This window comes from Chiloscyllium plagiosum, unplaced genomic scaffold, assembly GCF_037043375.1.
Source record: "Chiloscyllium plagiosum isolate Xiang-an unplaced genomic scaffold, Cpla_swu_hap1 HiC_scaffold_39, whole genome shotgun sequence".
In the NCBI taxonomy this organism is placed as follows: domain Eukaryota; kingdom Metazoa; phylum Chordata; class Chondrichthyes; order Orectolobiformes; family Hemiscylliidae; genus Chiloscyllium; species Chiloscyllium plagiosum.
The window spans coordinates 4,641,761-4,660,765 of record NW_028270177.1 but is presented as its reverse complement, the minus strand read 5'-3'; the positions used below and the strand labels follow the sequence as shown (position 1 = coordinate 4,660,765).

The window sequence follows — 19,005 nt, the reverse complement described above, 5'->3', positions numbered from 1 at the left end:
TACCCACAAATAATTCTCAGTAGCTGGAATCAGGAGCCAGGTTTGTGAATACTGACAGCTGGCTCGTAAAGTGCTAGTCCATCCTGATCCAAATTAAAACAACACCAGTTTGAAGGCAGCTTCCTTATTATGTAGACTTTTAACGCTATAAGTGGAATAATGGTTCTCATGTTGTAACTATTCTTTCAGATTACTCTTTTGAGCTGAACATTACTTAAATCCCCAAACCAGCTTAGAATTTGATTTAAAATGAGTTCTTGTAACTACCAGATGTTACAATAGCTGTTATGTTTTTACAATTGATGGGTGTTTCTGTTGGGATTTTCACTGGATTGGTGAGACTTGAAGATCATGAATAGGACTGAGGCAGACTTTGTTCATGAGTTGAATTCATAACTGTCTCTTGCAGTTTTGCCTCTGCATTCTGTTCTCCCTCTCAATTCTTCAGATGGAGATTCAAGAATATCTTGAAATAGGAAATATCCCAATCCACCTCATGAGCTTTCTTTTTTTTTGAGGAATTGAAAATGAAGCATGATTAATTATTGGAGAACTGAGCCTATTTTACTTTCTTTTTAAAAAGCACATGTTCTTTTTAAATTGCTTGACTCATTGTGTGTCTATTTATTGGTGATTCTGTGAGATTTTTCTCATGTTATTTGTATAACACAGGAGGAAGGGAATTAAACTAACTTAAAGATTTGGGTGCAGCTGAAATTTTATTGACTCATTATAATGAATCAATTTTCAGACTAGTGTCACTTTTCTTTGGTAGTTTTGGGATAACTGCCTCTGTCATCAACATTGCATTGTGCACAGTTTGCAAAAGTGGCCTGCCGTGGCTTTTGCTTATCTTAAACAAATTAATCCCACTAAGCTATGATTTTAGAATTGTGATGTCTCATTCTGATGGTTGGTTAAGAGATATGCTTTCTGTTCCTCTCTTACCTCTGTGCAGGCAAAATAATGCCGTCATAAAACACTTGGGCGGTAATAGCATAAAAGTAACTCCTCTGTACTTATTGGCAACCAATTTTTGGTGGAGCTACTTGGAGTAAAACATCATTTAAATGTCTACAATAATACTCTTCAAGTGTAGACCCCAGATGATCCAAAAACATCATTTTAGAGCTTTATAATTTTAATATTGTGCAATTAGTTTATCTGTTGTGGGTTTAGTTTGCTATTCCTTATTTCCTTTCCTCTAACCCTATAAACTACTGTAGCGGCTATGGCAGTAGCGAGCCAGGAATCCTGACGTCAGGGATTCAAATTGCAACGTGGCAAGTTTTGAGATTAATTCAATAAATCTGTCAAAATGACCCAAGAAGCAGTTAGGTTGTCACTGAAGCCTATCTGGTTTGCTAACATCCCTCAAGAAAGGCCAGTGTATTTTGTACAGAATGGTTGAACCACCTGGTCCAGCAAAGTTGCCTCTACTTGTGCCAATCCAACCCTCCTAGATGGCCTAGCAAGACGTTCAGCTGTCAGAGCAGCTAAGGATGGGTTAAAATGTAGCATTTCATTCATGTTCTAAGAATAAAACCTATCTAATTCCTGACGAAGAATGAAGGTAGTAGACATTTCACTAACAGCATTGTTAGTTTGGTCAGTAGCTCACCAAGAGTAGCTGGAATGGCACCTATTTCTGGCTTTTGACTATTGTCCCTGTTTAAAATGTCTGGAGGGATTCGAAGACTTCCATGAAGAATCCTCCCCCTCTGGTACAGCATGTTAATATTTATCAGTTAGTACCTTGAAGTGATTATGCCAATAATTCAGACTTTTATTCTACTTCACTTCATAATGATTATAGGAGAAAGTGAGGTCTGCAGATGCTGGAGATCAGAGATGGAAATGTGTTGCTGGAAAAGCGCAGCAGGTCAGGCAGCATCTAGGGAACAGGAGAATCGACGTTTCGGGCATTAGCCTGAAAGAAGCCTCCTGAAGAAGGGCTAATGCCCGAAACGTCGATTCTCCTGTTCCCTAGATGCTGCCTGACCTGCTGGGCTTTTCCAGCAACACATTTCCATCTCATAATGATTATAGTTGATCACACTGTTGAAAAGCTGGCTACTTTGGAAGACTTTTAAAAATGTTCTTTGCAATCTATTTCATGATAGCTTGGCAAACGTCCAACATCACCTCAGAGAAGCTTATTTTTCTTAATTAATTTTAATTAACTCTGAAAGCCTTTCAAATAGAGAACTGCATCTGTATGACTGTGATGAGAGACATGTTTAATGAAAACAGGCTTCCAGAGGAAAAAACAGTAGTCAGAAAGAGACTGGTGTTTCTTTCGTGTATTGATAGTTATGTTGCTTGTTTTTCGTGTCATTTCCAGAAATCTGAAGCTGTATTTTCATGGTGCCATCAGGAGTCTGATGCGCAGACCTCCCACGCAATACTCAATGCTGTTTTGAGTTTTGAAATGTGACTTGCCAATAGAATGTGAGTGGAAAAGGCAGTCGGCAGCCACGTGGAGCTTGCCCTTGTCTTAGTGAAGAGACCAGGCAGATGCATGAACACTTAAACGCAAGGTAATGTGTGAGATCTGGCACGAGATCTCCCATGTGCCCTAAGTACTTTTGCAGCATTTTAAAAAAATCTACCACTTCCTGTTTTGAACAGAACAACTGTGCACTTATATAATGGAATGTTTGTTTAGGTTTGCCAAATTCACATGTGAAAGTCAAATTCTTGCCCTCCCCTATCATTAACAAGTTCCTTGAGTAGTTTACTGAGCTGTTAATTGGCAATCAGTGGTTTCCATGTTCCCTGTTCTCTCTTTCAAAATTTGCATGCTTCTCAGAGATGGCAGGATCCAGGCACTCCCTCTGGGAATGTGGTTTGTAAATCACATCAGTTCCCCTTGCAATGGCATTTAAAAATCTGGCCTCTGGTTTTCAAAAAACTAAAATTTATTGAATTTATAATTTAGCAAAATGAAAGAATAGTGTGTACCTTTTTCAGTTTGGTCACAACAGCAGGATTATGACATTGTGATGATTATCGCAATGAATTATTTTCTTGACGAGCAAGTATTTTTAATCTTTTGAATATTTGGAGGAGACAAATTATATATTTTTAGTTATTATTTGAATGAGCTAAGTACTTGGAGAAAAGATTTACAGGGATTTGGGAATGTTCTGTCTGCTGCGAGTGTGCGCACAGGGAGATACATCAAAGGTTGTCCCTTTGTTACCATATGGCACAACCAGGAAGTTTAAAGTTTCAGTGCACATGAAAGAGACTCAGAGGGATCCTTGGTTATGAATAATAAACAGGGGATTGGAATCAAGTGATAGCTCAGCAGGATGGGCTGAACGACCAGCTTGGGTGTCAATGCTTCTTCTTTCAATGGTTCTGATCCTTGTGGGCAAAACACATTAAAGTGAAATTTCCACCCCGCATGGAAATAATCATGAAATACTTGACTAGAACTGATGGTGGTGAGTTAATCAGCAGCTGAGATGAGAGAAGATGTTTAAAGGTTTTGGTGCAAAGTCTGCAAGAATCTGACACAACAATGATAATCAAGTGTTATGAATGTGTTAACCCATCTGTCATCTTTCAGATATTGATCTCCTTGCTGTTTGTTTGCATTCGAAGCATTGGCAGCTTTAATTTTCATTTCTTCACAATGTATTTGTTTCGGTAGTTGAGACATTTTAATCTTTATTTCTCTACTATACCAACAGTAGTTGAAGTTATCCTGATGAATTATTGCTTTAAACACATTTATTGTAACATACTTCCCCCATGTGGATGACTTATGTAATGCATTTTGAATTGCACCATGTTGGATAGATAATACACCAATTTATAGTTTTCTCTCTTTTCTGCCTCTTTCTACTCTGACTGTCGACTTGGGGCCAAGGAATACCTCCCTTCTGTTTACACTCTTTGTTATTGTGCATGTGGTACATCACCACATGCAGGTTTTAATCTAATTTTCCATAAGTAGTTGACAGAATTACTGCAGTACCAGATTTTAGGGAGAAATTGAGAGACCACAATAAAAAGAATGCTTTCATAGTTAAGCTTCCTGTTTCTGTGTATTTAAATCAGTTAAAATAATGAGTATTGCGCCCAATTCTGGGCACGGTAATTTAAGTATTTCAAATCTTGAACACCATGCAGGGAAGATTTGAGACTGAGGGACTTTAGTTATTTGGACAGCATGGAGAAGCTGAGGGAAGAACGAAGAATTTTAAAGGGAGTCTTATTGGATTGTAAGAAATACTGTAAATAGGGAGGAACGGTTCCCAAGGGCAAGATGATCAGCTACCAGAAATTTCAAATGCAAGATAATTTGGCAAATATCTGTTGAGTGGGGGGAGAAATAAGATATTTTTGCAGCGTTTTGATGACCTCGTAACTGATAAGATGGTGGAAGCAGATTCAATAGTAAATTCCAAAAGGAAATTGGATATGTATTTGAAAATAAGGGATTTTCAGGATGATGGGGAAAGAGCCTGGATTGGGAATAACTGGTAGCTCTTTTAAAAGCACAATAGGCTGACAAGCCTCTTTCTATGTTGTATGATTTTATATAATTAAACTGACTTTCATTGATCAAAGTCTGTCTGTCTTTAAATACAGGTGTTTCAGAAAGGGTTCTGTGCAGAGATTCCACTAGCAGCATGTTCCATTTCAGAAATGGCATACCCCAAACCTGCAGAAAAATGTTGTAACTCTTTTATCAATGTCTGTCGCCTTTGAAAACCTTGAAAACCTTTAAAGCACTGGCGCCACTTAAGCCAATACGAGACAAATTGACATGCAAAATTGTCTCTCCTCTGAACAGTGGGACATCAGACATAGCTGTTTCTGTGGTTACCTTAATATGTGAATTATATTATTCCCACTCAGAGATGTGTGGACTTGAATCTATTATGTGAAGATAGGAAGGATAGCCAATAAAATGAGACTGAGTGGAAAAGGAATTAAATAGATTTTATTCACTGTCCCAAAATAGAAAGCTTTACTGCATGCTATAAATCTGGAGAAGAAAGCAAATGAATATTCTTAAAGATGCATGTTTTGCACCTTCAGTTTTCTAAATTAATTATTATTTAAGAACATTATCATTTAATGTTGAATTGTGTGATACTGATGATATAATATATGAAAAAGAACTATCACTTAAGACACAGAGAAGCTGGCTTTGAATTGATCACTGTCTGGGATCTAATGTGGCATCCATAAGGAGAATCTGATTTTGGTGTGGACGTCGATTCAAATGTGTGTTCAGCTTCTTTAATTTTCCTGGTTCTCTTAAGCCCCTCCCACTATTCTGTACCACCCCAATGAAAAATCACAAGAGTCGGAGAAGCTTAACTGTGCTGCTGGATAAAAAAGATATAGCAAGCTGTATTGGGGTAAACTGGATTGAAAGTGGTCTCCCCCCTATTTACAGTGGATTAAAAATAAGATTCACCACTTTATTTCAAGCTAATTGAGTCACTTTTATTGTGGGTGATAAACGTTCAAGATAGTTAATTGACTTGATTATCCAACTGTAAATGCAATTTGTCATACTCGGAAATGTTTGCAGTTGTTAGATTTAAGATATGTTTCTCATATTTCATGTCCCTGAAGACTGATTTTACTGTTGTCTTGTTTAACAGGTTGAAACCCTCCAACTGTCCTCTTCTGGATGATAGAGCACTCCATGTGGCTCATCCCTGGTTTGAGTTTCTAGTGAGAATGAGAGAGGTTGCTGATAAGCTAGGTATTCATGGTATTCTTTATAACTGTTTAAGCAATTTAAATTAATGTTAAATAAATTAATGTCTGCTTAATTTGGAGATATAGCAACTGTTGAAGATGCAGTATCCAACCTAGAGAAGTGAATTACCTGCCAGTGGTTCAGTATTTTGGTATTCCTCATGGTTTAAGTCCAAGCACTAATACTGAATCATTCACATCTGTTCAATTTTGGTGAATTGTATCATTAATAATCATCTCGCAAGGTTCCATTTATAAATGGCCTGCTGTGGAAGGGGCTGCCACTTATGAATCCAACCGCAATAGATGGTGGTTAGTACAGAAGTGATATACACCCTGGGTGCGGCCCACTGTTCAGAAAGTATCCTCATCCCGTTTTAGAGCCAGGATTAAGGGCATTTGCTAAGGGCCAGAGAAGAATTTGGAGAGGAATCCTGTAGTCATGGTCTGCATTGATACCAATGACGTATGTACCATTAGAAAGGAGGCTTTGCTGAAATATTTTGAAAAGCCATTTTTGAAAAGATTTGAGAAGAATAGTTAAGAGACAAAAAGCAGCACCTCCTAGGTGGTAATCTCTGGATTACTACCTGAGCCACCAGCAAACCGGCATAGCATAAATAAAGTTAATGTGTTAAATGTATGGCTGAAAGATCAGTGTGGGTGGAAAGGATTTCGGTTCATGGGGCACTGGTACCAGTACCAGGGTAGGAGGGAGCTGTTCTGTTGGGACAGGCTTCACTTGAATAGTGCTGGGGAATAATGTCATGGTGAATCAAATAACTACGACTGTAGAGGACCTTTAAACTATTTAGAGGGGTAGAGGGAAAATGTAGACGTACAAATCAAGAGGATACGGCAGCATGATAGGGCACCTGTTTGGACAATGATATTCAGAGTGGAACAGAAAGGAAGAAAGCATACAAACATAGAAAGACAGCAGTAAAGAAGGTCACAAGGGAAAAAAATTAAAAATGCAAAATGGATGGTTCTTGAATGCATGTAGTACTTGAAACAAATGAATTAATGGCACGGATACAGGTTAACAGTATGATCTTATCTCTGGAATGATTATAAAGGGATAAAAGCTGCTAACTAAATATTCTAGGATATGTGACAGAAAAAGGACACACAAGAAGGAAATGATGGTGAAGTAGTATTGTTGGTGAATTGGCTAATTAATAGAAGAAAAGTTGGGATAAAGGAGACATTTTCAGCCTGACAACCTGTAACTAATGGAATCGCAGAAGGATTGGTGATGGGACCACACTAATTTATGATGTACATTAATGAAATGGTTGAGGAAAATGGATGTAAATGACACAAAAGTAGGTAGAAAGGTAAGTGGTGAGGATTAAAGGGTCTACAGATTAAGTAGTGGGCTAAAACTTGGCAGATGGAAATAATGAAGGGAAGTGTGAGGTTATGCACTTTAGCAAGAAGAATAGAGGAGCTGAATATTATTTAAATGGAGAAAGACTGCAGAAAGTTCCAGCACAGGAATTTGGGAGTTCTTGTACATATCACAAAGCTCGTCTCTTTATTCTAAAAGCTGTTCCTTGGCCCAAGGCTACTCTGTCCTTGATTATTTTTATGTTTTAGAAGTGACCTGTATAAAGAAAGGGGAGTGGTCAACTCTCTAGCTAGCTGAACTGAGCCGTTCCGTTCAGTCCTGAACTGGTGAGCAATTCAGCAGGGTGCTGTGTGGACTCTCTCTCTCTCTCTCTCTCTCTCTCTCTCTCTCTCTCTCTCTCTCTCTCTCTCTCTCTCTCTCTCTTCTCTCTCTCTCTTCTCTTTTCAACCTGTAAGCATGTGTTCCATTAATATTGGCTTTTAAAGGGAGTTTGCTTATTCGGACTGTTGTGTATATTCAGAACAGCATCTTTAAGTCTAGTTTGGATAGACCGAGTTCTTTATTCTGTTCTTGTGTTTCATTGTGTAATTTTGTGAATACATTTTTGTCTGTTTTAAAATCTAGTCATTGACCTAGCTAACTTAATCTGGGTAATTTTCACTGTACACTTACCAATATAAATTGCAAAGTTATGGTCTCAGCTGTTTGCTTAAGAATGTTTTGAGTGGTCAGGCTTAGTCCATAATAGTCCGTGAATCTCAAAATGTTAGCATCCAAGTTCACTGGGTATTACGGAAGTTAAGTGGAATGTTGGCCTTCATTTTGATTAGAATGGAGTATAAAAGTAGGGAGGTTTTGCTAAAATTATACAAGGCACAAGTCACAACTGAAATACTGTAAGCAGTTTTGGTTCCTTTTATCTAAGAAAAGATATTGTGCAGTTGACAGTAGTCCAGAGGATGTTCGCTAGGCTGATATTGGGTATGAAAAGACTCTTTTATAAAGAGAGGATGAGTAGGTTGGCCCTGTACTTGAATTTAGAAGAATGAGAGACCTTAGTGAGACATACAAGATTCTTAGAGTACTTGATACCGTAAATATGGAAAGATCTTTCTCCCCTTATGGGAGAGTCAAGGGCCAGAGGGCATCATCTCTGAAAAAAGGTCACACATTTAAGACAGATAAGAAGGAATTTTTTTCTCTTAATGAGTTATGAATCTATGAAATGTTTTTCATTGCAGAAGGCTGTGCAGGCTGGAACATTTAAGTATTTTCAAGAATGCAATAGACAAATCTGTAATCAGTAAAAGAATCAAAAGGAAAGGTAGGAAAGTGCAGTTGAGGATTATCAGATCAGCCATGTTCTTATTGAACGGTGGAGCAAACTCAAGGGGCTAAACAGCCTACTTCTATGTCTTATGGTCTAACTGAAACTTTAGCATTGTGTTCAGTCTCATTTCCTAACCCAGTTAGTTTGATATTGTGTATTTCATCCACTCTTGAGAAGCTTTGTATTTCAGTCTCAGCCACATTGGTCTTCATCCTGTTCTTGTCAGATACATCTGTGACATTCCAAGCGAGTCTAGCCAATGCTCAAATGCTGATTCCCAGCAACCAAGCCAGTGTCAGCAGCATGCTGCTGGAGGGACACACTCTAATGGCATTAGCCACTATCATGTTTGCTCCTGGAGGAATTGATCAGGTGAGCTAAAATCAGCCATACCTTTTTAGCTTTTGGCTGGAATTTTTTGTTCCAACTGTTTGTTTGAAGTTGGAACAGAGATTCTTGAATTTCTTGTAGCTAAAGGTCTTTTTTTCAATTTTTTTTAAATGGTCATTATTATGTTGTAAGACAATTTACTTTCCTCGAACTGATTTTTCAGAAACCCTGGTTATGTGGCCTATTGTATCTCCTTTCACTTTGGAGTTTGCAATTATGTTCAGATTTTTGCATATTCTGCCATGTGTCACTAATCACCTATTTTTCAATCAAACAATATAGGAAACAACTAGAATCTTCAAATTATATGACTCTGAATGGGACCATTAAGTTTTGCTGTTTGAAAGTTGTCCACTTGTTGCCACCTTTATGCTGTAAAGTTACCCCATTAACTGCCCACTGAATTCACCTTTCTTCCTAAAATGTTAGGACATTTTCTCCCCCCACATATAGGACCTGCCATGCTGAGAATTTCCAATATCTGCAGTATTTTGGTTTTATTATAAAGAAAAATCTTTCTTTATTTCTGATTTCTTTAGGTGATGCGGGAGAGAAAAGATGTAAGTGATTCTCTCTGGAAAGTAGACTCTCAGCTGTTGAAGATGGCACTGTCACCTTATCCCAAGTTGCGCACTGCTCTTTTTCCACAGCTCACCCCTTATGGCATTCCACCATTGGACATCTCTCTCTATCATCTTTTACAGGTATTTACAGTGAATTGTTTATTGATGGATTAAGTTTCTCTGATTTCTAAGTGTTTTGAAATGCAATTGTTTTTGTTTGTGTTTTTGTTGGGGTGAAGAAGAGGGTTTTGTTGTGTGACCATGATGAAGATAATGTCTTTTTGTTTCAATGATGTTTTCTATTACCCTCGACCTTCCATCTTTCTTTTTTCATGCATGCTTGCTTCTTGAGTGATTGATTATATTCACACAGTGAATGAGCTTATACCAGGTGGTGTACTCCTTAGGGGCAATATAAAACAGACTGACCTGATCCATCCTTGTATTTACCATAATCTAAAATTAAAAGACTGTGAAATGTAATATATGAATTGAAGCTAACAGGAGCTATTGATCTGTGTCTGCATGGTTTGGTTGAATCGGTCACAACTATTTTTTGGAGCTAATTTGCAATACTTAATTAGTGGATTCTGTTGTGATTAAAATGAAGCAACATGGTGACCCATGGCATTTTGTGTAATCAGCAGATTTGTGTGCAGATAGAGTATTAATGGCTGTAATTCATCATTCATTTCCTTGTTGAAAGTCAAGACAACTGATCTAAATAAGTGTATAGTTTCCAATAAAAATGCTTTGGAAACTTACCAAGTATTAAAAAATTACTCATAGACACATACAGCACAGAAACAGACCCTTCGGTACAACACGTCCATGCCAATAGATATCCTAAGCTGATCTAGACCCATATCCCTCTAAACCGTTTCTATTCATATCCCCATCCAGATGCCTTTTAAATGCTGCACTTGTACCAGCCTCCACCACTTTCTCTGGCAGCGCATTCCATACAAGGAGCACGCTCTGCTTGAAAAAGTAGGCCCTTGGGTCCCGTTTTAAAACTTTTCCCCCTCACCCTAAACCTATGCCATCTAGTTTTGGACTCACCCACTCCAGGGAAAAGACTTTCTCCATTTGTCCTATCCATGTCCCTCATGATTTTATAAACCTCTATAAGGTCACCCTCAGCCTCCGACATGCGAGGGAAAACAGCCCTAGCTTATTCAGACTCACCCCATAGCTCAAATCCTCCAATTCTGGCAACATTCTTGTAAATCTCTTCTGAACCTTTTCAAGGTTCACAATATCTTTCCGATAGGAAGGAGACCAGAATTGCACGCAATATTCCAAAAGTGGCCAAACCAACGTCCTGTACAGCTGCAACATTACCTCCCAACTCCTATACTCAATGCTTTGACCAATAAAGGAAAGCATACCAAGCGCCTCTTCACTATCCTATCTATCTGCGACTCTACTTTCAAGAAACTATGAACCTGCACTCCGAGGTCTCTTTGTTCAGCAACGATCCCTAGGACCTTACCATTAAGTGTATAAGTCCTGCTAAGATTTGTTTTTCCAAAATGCAGCACCCTACATTTATCTAAATTAAACTCCATCTGCCACTTCTCAGCCTAGTGGCCCATCTGATCCAGTTGTAATGTGAGGTAACCTTCTTTGCTGTCCACTGCACCTCCAATTTTGATGTCATCTGCAAGCTTACTAACTATATCTCCTCTCCTCATATCCAAATCCTTTATGTAAATGACGAAAAGTAGTGGATCCAGCACCAATCCTTGTGACACTCGACTGGTCACAGGCCTCCAGTCTGAAAAACAACCCTCCACCACCACCCTCCGTCTTCTACCTTTGAGCCAGTTCTGTATCCAAATGGCTAGTTCTCCCTGTATTCCATGAGATCTAACCTTGCTAACCAGTCTCCCATGAGGGACCTTGTCGGACGCCTTACTGAAGTCCATATAGATCGCGTTCACCACTCTGCCCTCATCAATCCTCTTTGTTAGTTCAAAAAACTGAAACCAGTTTGTGAGACACAATTTCCCACGTACAAAGCCATGTTGACTATCCCTTATCAGTCCTTGCCTTTCCAAAGACAGATAGGTCCTGTCCTCAGGATTTCCTCCAACTTGCCCACCACCAACATCCGGCTCATTGGTCTATAATTCCCTGGTTTGTCCTTAGTCTTTAGTCATCCAGCATTCCCTATACTTACCAGCCTTTCCTTTCATCCTAACAGGAATATATTGTCTCCGGACTCTTGTTATCTCATTTCTGAAGGTTTCCCATTTTCCAGCTGTACCTTTACTTGCGAACATCTGCCTCCCCTCCTCCCCCCCCCCCCCCCCCCCCCCCTCAAAATCAGCTTTCGAAAGTTCTTGCCTAATACCTTCAATTTTTAGATCTGGTCTATCCTTTTCCATCAGTATTTTAAAACTAATAGAATTGTGGTCATTGGCCCCAAAGTGCTCCCCTACAGATATCTGTCACCTACCTTGCCTTATTTCCCAAGAGTAGGTCAAGCTTTGTACCTTCTCTAGTAGGAACATCTACATACTGAATCAGAAAATTTTCTAGTACACACTTAACAAATTCTTCTCCATCTAAACGTTCAACACTATGGCAGTCCCAGTCTATGTTTGGAAAGTTAAAATCCCCTACCATAACCACCCTATTATTCTTATAGATAGCTGAGATCTCCTTACAAGTTTGTTTCTCAATTTCCCTCTGACTATTGGGGGGTCTATAATACAATCCCAATAAGGTGATCATCCTTTTTTTTAATTTCTCAGTTCCACCCAAATAACTTCCCTGGATGTATTTCCAGGAATGTCCTTCCTCAGTCCAGCTGTAATGCTATCCCTTATCAAAAATGCCACTCCCCCTCCTCTCTTGCCTCCCTTTCTGTCCTTGCTGTAGCATTTGTATCCTGGAACATTAAGATGCCAGTCTTGTCCATCCCTGAGGTACTTTTCTGTAATTGCTATGATATCCCAGTCCCATGTTCCTAACCATGCCCAGAGTTCACCTGCCTTCCCTGTTAGGCCTCTTGCACTGAAATAAATGCAGTTTAATTTCAGTTCTACCTTGTTTTCTGCTTTGTTCCTGCCTGCCCTGACTGTTTGATTCGCTTCTGTTCTTAACTGTACCAGCGTCAGATTGATCTCTTTCCTCACTATCTCCCTGGGTCCCATCCTAGTTTAAATTCTCCCGAGCAGCTACAGCAAATTTCCCTGCCGGTATATTAGTCCCCTTCCAATTCAGGAGAAATCCGTCCTTCTTGTACAGGTCACTTCTACCCCAGAAGAGATTCCACTGATTCAAAAATATGAATCCTTCTCCCATACATCATCTCAGCCAAGCATTTATCTGCTCTATCCTCCTATTTCTACCCTCACTAGCTTGTAGTACCGGGAGTATTCCAGATATTACTACCCTCGAGGACCTCCTTTTTAAATTCCTGCCTAACTTTCTTTATTCTCCCTTGAGAATCTCATTCTTTTCCTTTTCTATGTCATTGGTTCCAATGTGTATGATAACCTCCTGCTGGACCCTCTTCCCCCTTGAGAGCATTCTGCACTCTCTCTGAGACATCTTTGATCTTGGCACCAGGGAGGCAACACATCATTTTGATTTTTCCTCTGCTGACCACAGAAACATGCCTTGGATTAGAGAGTCCCCTAACACAGTACCTCTCATTACATCAGAGCCAGTCTCAGAACCAGAAACTTGGCTGCTTGTGCAACATTCCCCTGGGGATCCATCCCCCGCCCCCCTACATTTTCCAAAACAGCATACTTGTTTGAAATGGGGATTGCCACAGAAGACTCCTGTATTACCTGCCTACCTCTCTCGCCTTTCCTGGAGTGAACCCATCTATGTGATTGCATCTGCAACTTTTCCCCCTTACTATAACAGCCATCCATCACATCCCCTTGCTCTTGTAAATTCCTCATTGCCTTGAACTGTCTCTCCAACCCATCCATTCTATCTGATACGATTCGCAACCGACATATTATTTTTGCAGATATAATCCGCACTGACATGTAAACTCTCCCTAAACACACTCAAGGCCATTTTTGCTTCTTTCAATCTACAGACCCATGCAACAGCACTCCTCTACAAAACACTGCTCCAGGCTAACGTAATACTTATGGTTTATATATTTAAGTTTAATCAAGACACCTAGCTCAATAAAATGTATAATCAAGAATGAACCCACTCTACTCACTGCTGCAGACTTACTGTAAGGTCACACTTAAACTATTCACTTATCTATTTTTGGGCTGTGACCTCTCCCAAACAGGTTCTTCCAAGATTATTTGTGCATTTCACTGTTTGTTAATTTTCCCAATTGCACTCCGATGTCCAGTGATACAGGCATTCAAGCAGCAAAGGCAGTAACTGTGCAGGTTCACTGCTGTGTCAGTTAGCAATGTGCATTTCTCTCGCTCTCGCTCTGTCTGTCTCTCTCGCTCTGTCTGTCTGTCTCTCTCGCTCTGTCTGTCTGTCTCTCTCGCTCTGTCTGTCTGTCTCTCTCGCTCTGTCTGTCTGTCTCTCTCGCTCTGTCTGTCTGTCTCTCTCGCTCTGCCTGTCTGTCTCTCTCTCTCGCTCTGACCTCACCATGTCCTGCCTTTGTCTGGTCATCTCCCTTTTAAAAGTGCTGCTGTTTTGACATTTTTTTTTTCCAAAGTTTCAAAACAGTGCAACAGCATATAAAACAGTAATTGCTGCTCCTGTAATTCGAGGAAGTCACCTCCAACACCTAAAATACCTCAAAAAGGAGCAGCTGTTATAGCCAGAAACTTTTCCCGTCCTCCATCATGGATTACCCAGAATCAAGTTTAGCAAGGATGATTGCTTCTGTAATAGGTGCTGATACAATATTGTGTTGTCTGAGCGGATGGACCTTCATTTGTTCAGTGTGGGTGTCACCAGTTAGTGCAACACTTATTGCCTGTCCTTAATTGTTCTTGAGGTTTGGTATGAATCACCTTCTGGAAAACATAAGATACTTGTGTGGGTACTCCTGAAATGCTGTTACAAAGCTATTTTCTGGACTTTGACTGTATAAACAGTGAAGAAACTTTGATACAGATCAAAGTCAGGATGGTGACATGGAGGGGAAGTTGCAGGGGTTGGAATATGCTTTCAAAGGAGTCTTGATGAGTTGATTAGTAAATTAAATGGCTGGTCTAAGGAAACTTTTGTTTTATATTTGAATTATGATTATGAAACAATTAACCATAGAGTCATACAGCACAGAAACAGACCCTTGAATCCAACTTGACTTGTAAAGCCACAACACGACATCCCAGCTCTTATCCTTTAATGTTCTGACCAATGAAGGCAAGTGTGTCAAATGCCGCCTTCACTGCCCTGTCTGCCTCTGACTCCATTTACAAGGAGTGATGCACCTGCTCCCCTAGGTCTCTTTATTTGGCAACACACCCCAGAGTCTACCATTAATTGTATAAATCCTGCCCTGATTTACCTTCCCAAAATTCAACATCTCACATTTATCTAAGTTAAACTCCATCTGCCAATCCTTGACCCATTCCCCCATCTGATCAAGATCCCATTGTACTCTGAGATAACCATCTTCACTATCCACGACACCTCCAATTTTGGTGTCATCTGCAAACTTACTAACCATACATGCTATATTCACATGCAAATCATTTATATAAATGATAAAATGTAGTGGACCCAGCACCAATCCTTGTAGCACACGACTGATTACAGCACTGGTGCATCAAGTATAGACTTTCACCAGGAAAGTTGCACAGTATGTTAAAAATCAACTCCGACTAGAGTGCCAGAAACACACCAACATAAATGAATGCCTTCACAGGAATCGTGTAAGGAAAAATGTAGGGAAAAGCATAAAGTCTGGCAAACTGTTTGGATCTTTGAGGAAAATCATAAAATCATGCTATAATAGAACAAAAGAACACTATTTTTCGCATAGATACTGCTTTTTCAGCTCCTCTGAGCTTTAAAGTTTGACGTCTATTCTCTTCCCTCAGAAGGTGTAGTGAGGCCTGTATTCTAATTTTGAATGAGGTGATTTTCAAGACGATACTCGAAGTCTCTGGCAAAAAACATTAAGTGTATGTCCGTCTTATCCAGGGAACCCTGAGGAAACAAGTATATAGAATAGTTTGTGCTGTATGTTCACAGCATGAATTTAATTGTAAACAACCTGGACATCGGTCAAAGGTTTATGATGTATGAATTGCTTTTGTGAGTTAATTTACTTTCCCATTTTTGTGCTTGCCTTTGGTCAGTTCATTGAATATAGGAGTTGGGAGGTCGTGTTGCGGCTATACAGGATGTTAGGCCATTTTTAGAATACTGCATTCAATTCCAGTCTCTGCTATCAGAAAGATGATGTTAAACTTGAAAGCATTCAGAAAAGATGTACAAGAACGTTGCTGGGACTGCAGGGTTTGAACAGTAGGGAGAGACTGAATAGGCTGGGGCTTTTTTTCCCCTGGAGCATTGGAGGCTGAGAGGTTTGTAAAATTGAGGGGCATGGATTGGGTGAATAGCCAAGAACTTTTTCCCATTATAGGGGAGTGCAAAGCTAGATGGCATAGATTTAAGTCGAGAGGGGAAAGATTTAAAAGGGACCTGAGGGGCAACTCTTTCACGCAGAAGGTGGTGTGTTTATGGAATGAGCTGCCAGAGGAAGTGGTGGAGGCTGGTACAATTGCAACATTTAAAAGGCATCTGGATGGGTATATGAATAAGAAGGGTTTAAAGGGATATGAGCCAAATGCTCCAGTTGATTAATTTAGGCTATTTGGTGGCATGGACGAGTTGGACCAAAGGGTCTTTTTCCATGCTGTACATCTCTATGACTCTATGCCCGCATCCTTGTTATTCCTGAATGCTACCCGTTCTTTTTCATTTTATTCTTTTCCCAACTCAGGCTTTCTGAAGCACTGCCATTATAACTTCATTATTTCACATCTTAAATAAATTTGACTGTGGATTTTTAAACACAAGCCATGAGCAAATACGTTTTAATTACTGGAGAATATTCATTTGGTTTGAAGGCACATGTATTTGGAAAGGCATGGACTTATTAGGGATAGTCACATGGCTTTGTGCGTGGGAAATCATGTCACACATCCTTGATTGAGTTTTTTGAAGAAGTAACAAAGAGGATTGATGAGGGCAGAGCGGTAGATGTGATCTATATGGACTTCAGTAAGGTGTTCGACAAGGTTCCCCATGGGAGACTGGTTAGTAAGGTTAGATCTCATGGAATAAAGGAAGAACTAGCCATTTGGATACAGAACTGGCTCAAAGGTAGAAGACAGGGTGGTGGTGGAGGGTTGTTTTTCAGACTGGAGGCCTGTGACCGGTGGAGTGCTGGGTCCACTACTTTTTGTCATTTACATAAATGATTTGGATGTGAGTATAAGAGGTACAGTTAGTAAGTTTGTAGATGATGCCAAAATTGGAGGTGTAGTGGACAGCGAAGAGGGCTATCTCTGATTACAACAAGATCTTGATCAGGTGGGCCAATGGGTTGAGGAGTGGCAGATGGAGTTTAACTCCGATAATTGTGAGGTGCTGCATTTTGGGAAAGCAAATCTTAGCAGGACTTATACACTTAATGGTAAGGTCCTAGAGAGTGTTGCTGATCAAAGAGACCTTGGAGTGCAGGTCCATAGCTCCTTGAAAGTGGAGTCGCAGGTAGATAGCTTAATGAAGAAGGCATTTGGTATACTTTTATTGGTCAGAGTATTGAGTACAGGAGTTGGGAGGTCATGTTGCGGCTATACAGGACATTGGTTAAGCCACCGTTGGAATATTGCGTGCAATTCTGGTCTCCTTCCTATCGGAAAGATGTTGTAAAACTTGAAAGGGTTCAGAAAAGATTTACAAGGATGTTGCTAGGGTTGAAGGATTTGAGCTATGGGGAGAGGCTGAACAGGCTGGGGCTGTTTTCCCTGGAGCGTCGGAGGCTGAGGGGTGACCTTTATAGAGGTTTACAAAATTATGAGGGCATGGATAGGGTAAATAGACAAAGTCTTTTCCCTGGGGTAGGGGAGTCTCGAACTAGATGGCATAGGTTTAGGGTGAGAGGGGAAAGATATAAAAGAGACCCAAGGGGCAACTTTTTCACGCAGAGGGTGGTACGTGCATGGAATGAGCTGCCAGAGGAAGTGGTGGAGGCTGGTACAATTGCAACATTTAAAAGGCACCTGGATGGGTATATGAATAGGAAGGGTTTGGAGGGATATGGGCCAGGTGCTGGCAGGTGGGACTAGATTGGGTTGGGATACCTGGCTGGCATGGAATGGTCTGTTTCTGTGCTGTACATCTCTATGACTCTATGATTGCTTTACAATGATTATACATCCAGAATAAGAAACACTGTACGGGGTAAAAAGGCTCCATATTTTTCATTTTGAGTTGAACATGGATGAATAACTTCAAAATAGGTTAGATATATACAATATATGTACATGTTAACTATGAAACAAGCATATCCTTATGAGTAAATTAATGGTCAAGGCTTGCATTGAATATCAGTGCCCACTTTCCAGTGAATACAGATGCGTGCTTTTTTTTTTAAGTTTCCATTGTTCATGATTTTTCTTTTCCTCTGTCTGCAGTCATTACACCCCTTTGATCCATCACGCCTCTTTGGCTGGCAGTCTGCCAATGTGCTGTCCACTTGTGGTAAGTTGCTTTCAGGTTAATAGAATGTAACCAGAGTAATACATGGAGGTAGGAGGGAGGGAAGTGAGGGAGCTTGGCAAAGCTTTCAAGGGCTATTAGGATGCCTTTTTGCTTGTTATAAACTGTTACGCTCATTAATTTCTACTCATCAATGTTTCTTAGATAATTAATGTTCTTTGACGTACCACCATAATGAGTCTTCCCTGCCTGACTTTAAGCCAGGAGTTGCTCCATTGCTATAGATTTAGTTTAAACCGAGAACGCAAAAGTTTGTCACAGTGCAAATTGCAAAAGTAAATATGAATAACAATGGCTCCAAGTAAAGGCTGCATTTAGTTGAGCCCATTCAGAACTAGAAGATCAATACCTAAAATGTGCAGAGTTTACTAATGTCAGTCTCCAATCTGACCCAGAAATCAAGCTCAGCAGCCTCTATTGGGAAAAATATTTGTGCTGACTGGTAGCAGCACTTGGGAGTTATGAATAGGTGTTAACATTCATCAAGGACTCATAATTGAATAACTTGCAAATACTAACTGTCAAGAAAGTTTGGCTATCAACAGAAGGTCACAGAGGGTGCCCAGTACCCATGGACTGGTGTCATAAGATGAATTAATTACTTAAAGGAAAGGATAGACTATTGTTTGTTTTTTGTTTTGAAAAGCCTTTGAAATGAATTTGAACGTAAGTTCTGTTCGAGTAGTTAAAAAAGATGAGCCATAGTAGAAGTATTATTTTTATTGGGTAAACTTAAAAATTTCAATTGTAGAATCATTGGCATTCATAAATCATTTATCGGTAATCCTGTCATCTCAGGTGTGTATGCACTTGGTTGTGACATATTCCGTTGTTTGACCATAGTGCACACATTGTAGCTGAATTCAGCCAAAAGGAAGTGTGGGTGATTGAGAATCAGTTGAGGTCCTTTCTAGATTATTATTCATCAGATACACATTGACACC

General features: G+C 39.8%; 1 protein-coding gene across 2 annotated transcripts in view; it reads left to right on the top strand.

Annotated features, from left to right (window-relative positions):
* spg11 (SPG11 vesicle trafficking associated, spatacsin) overlaps window positions 1–19,005 on the top strand; it is a 143,916-nt gene that overhangs the window by 53,730 nt on the left and 71,181 nt on the right. For both annotated transcript variants that reach the window (XM_043677119.2, XM_043677120.2), the window contains exons 17-20: window positions 5,634–5,737; window positions 8,644–8,789; window positions 9,347–9,511; window positions 17,977–18,043. In XM_043677119.2, the coding sequence (XP_043533054.2) occupies window positions 5,634–5,737; window positions 8,644–8,789; window positions 9,347–9,511; window positions 17,977–18,043 (482 nt within the window). The remainder of the gene's footprint in view (window positions 1–5,633; window positions 5,738–8,643; window positions 8,790–9,346; window positions 9,512–17,976; window positions 18,044–19,005) is intronic.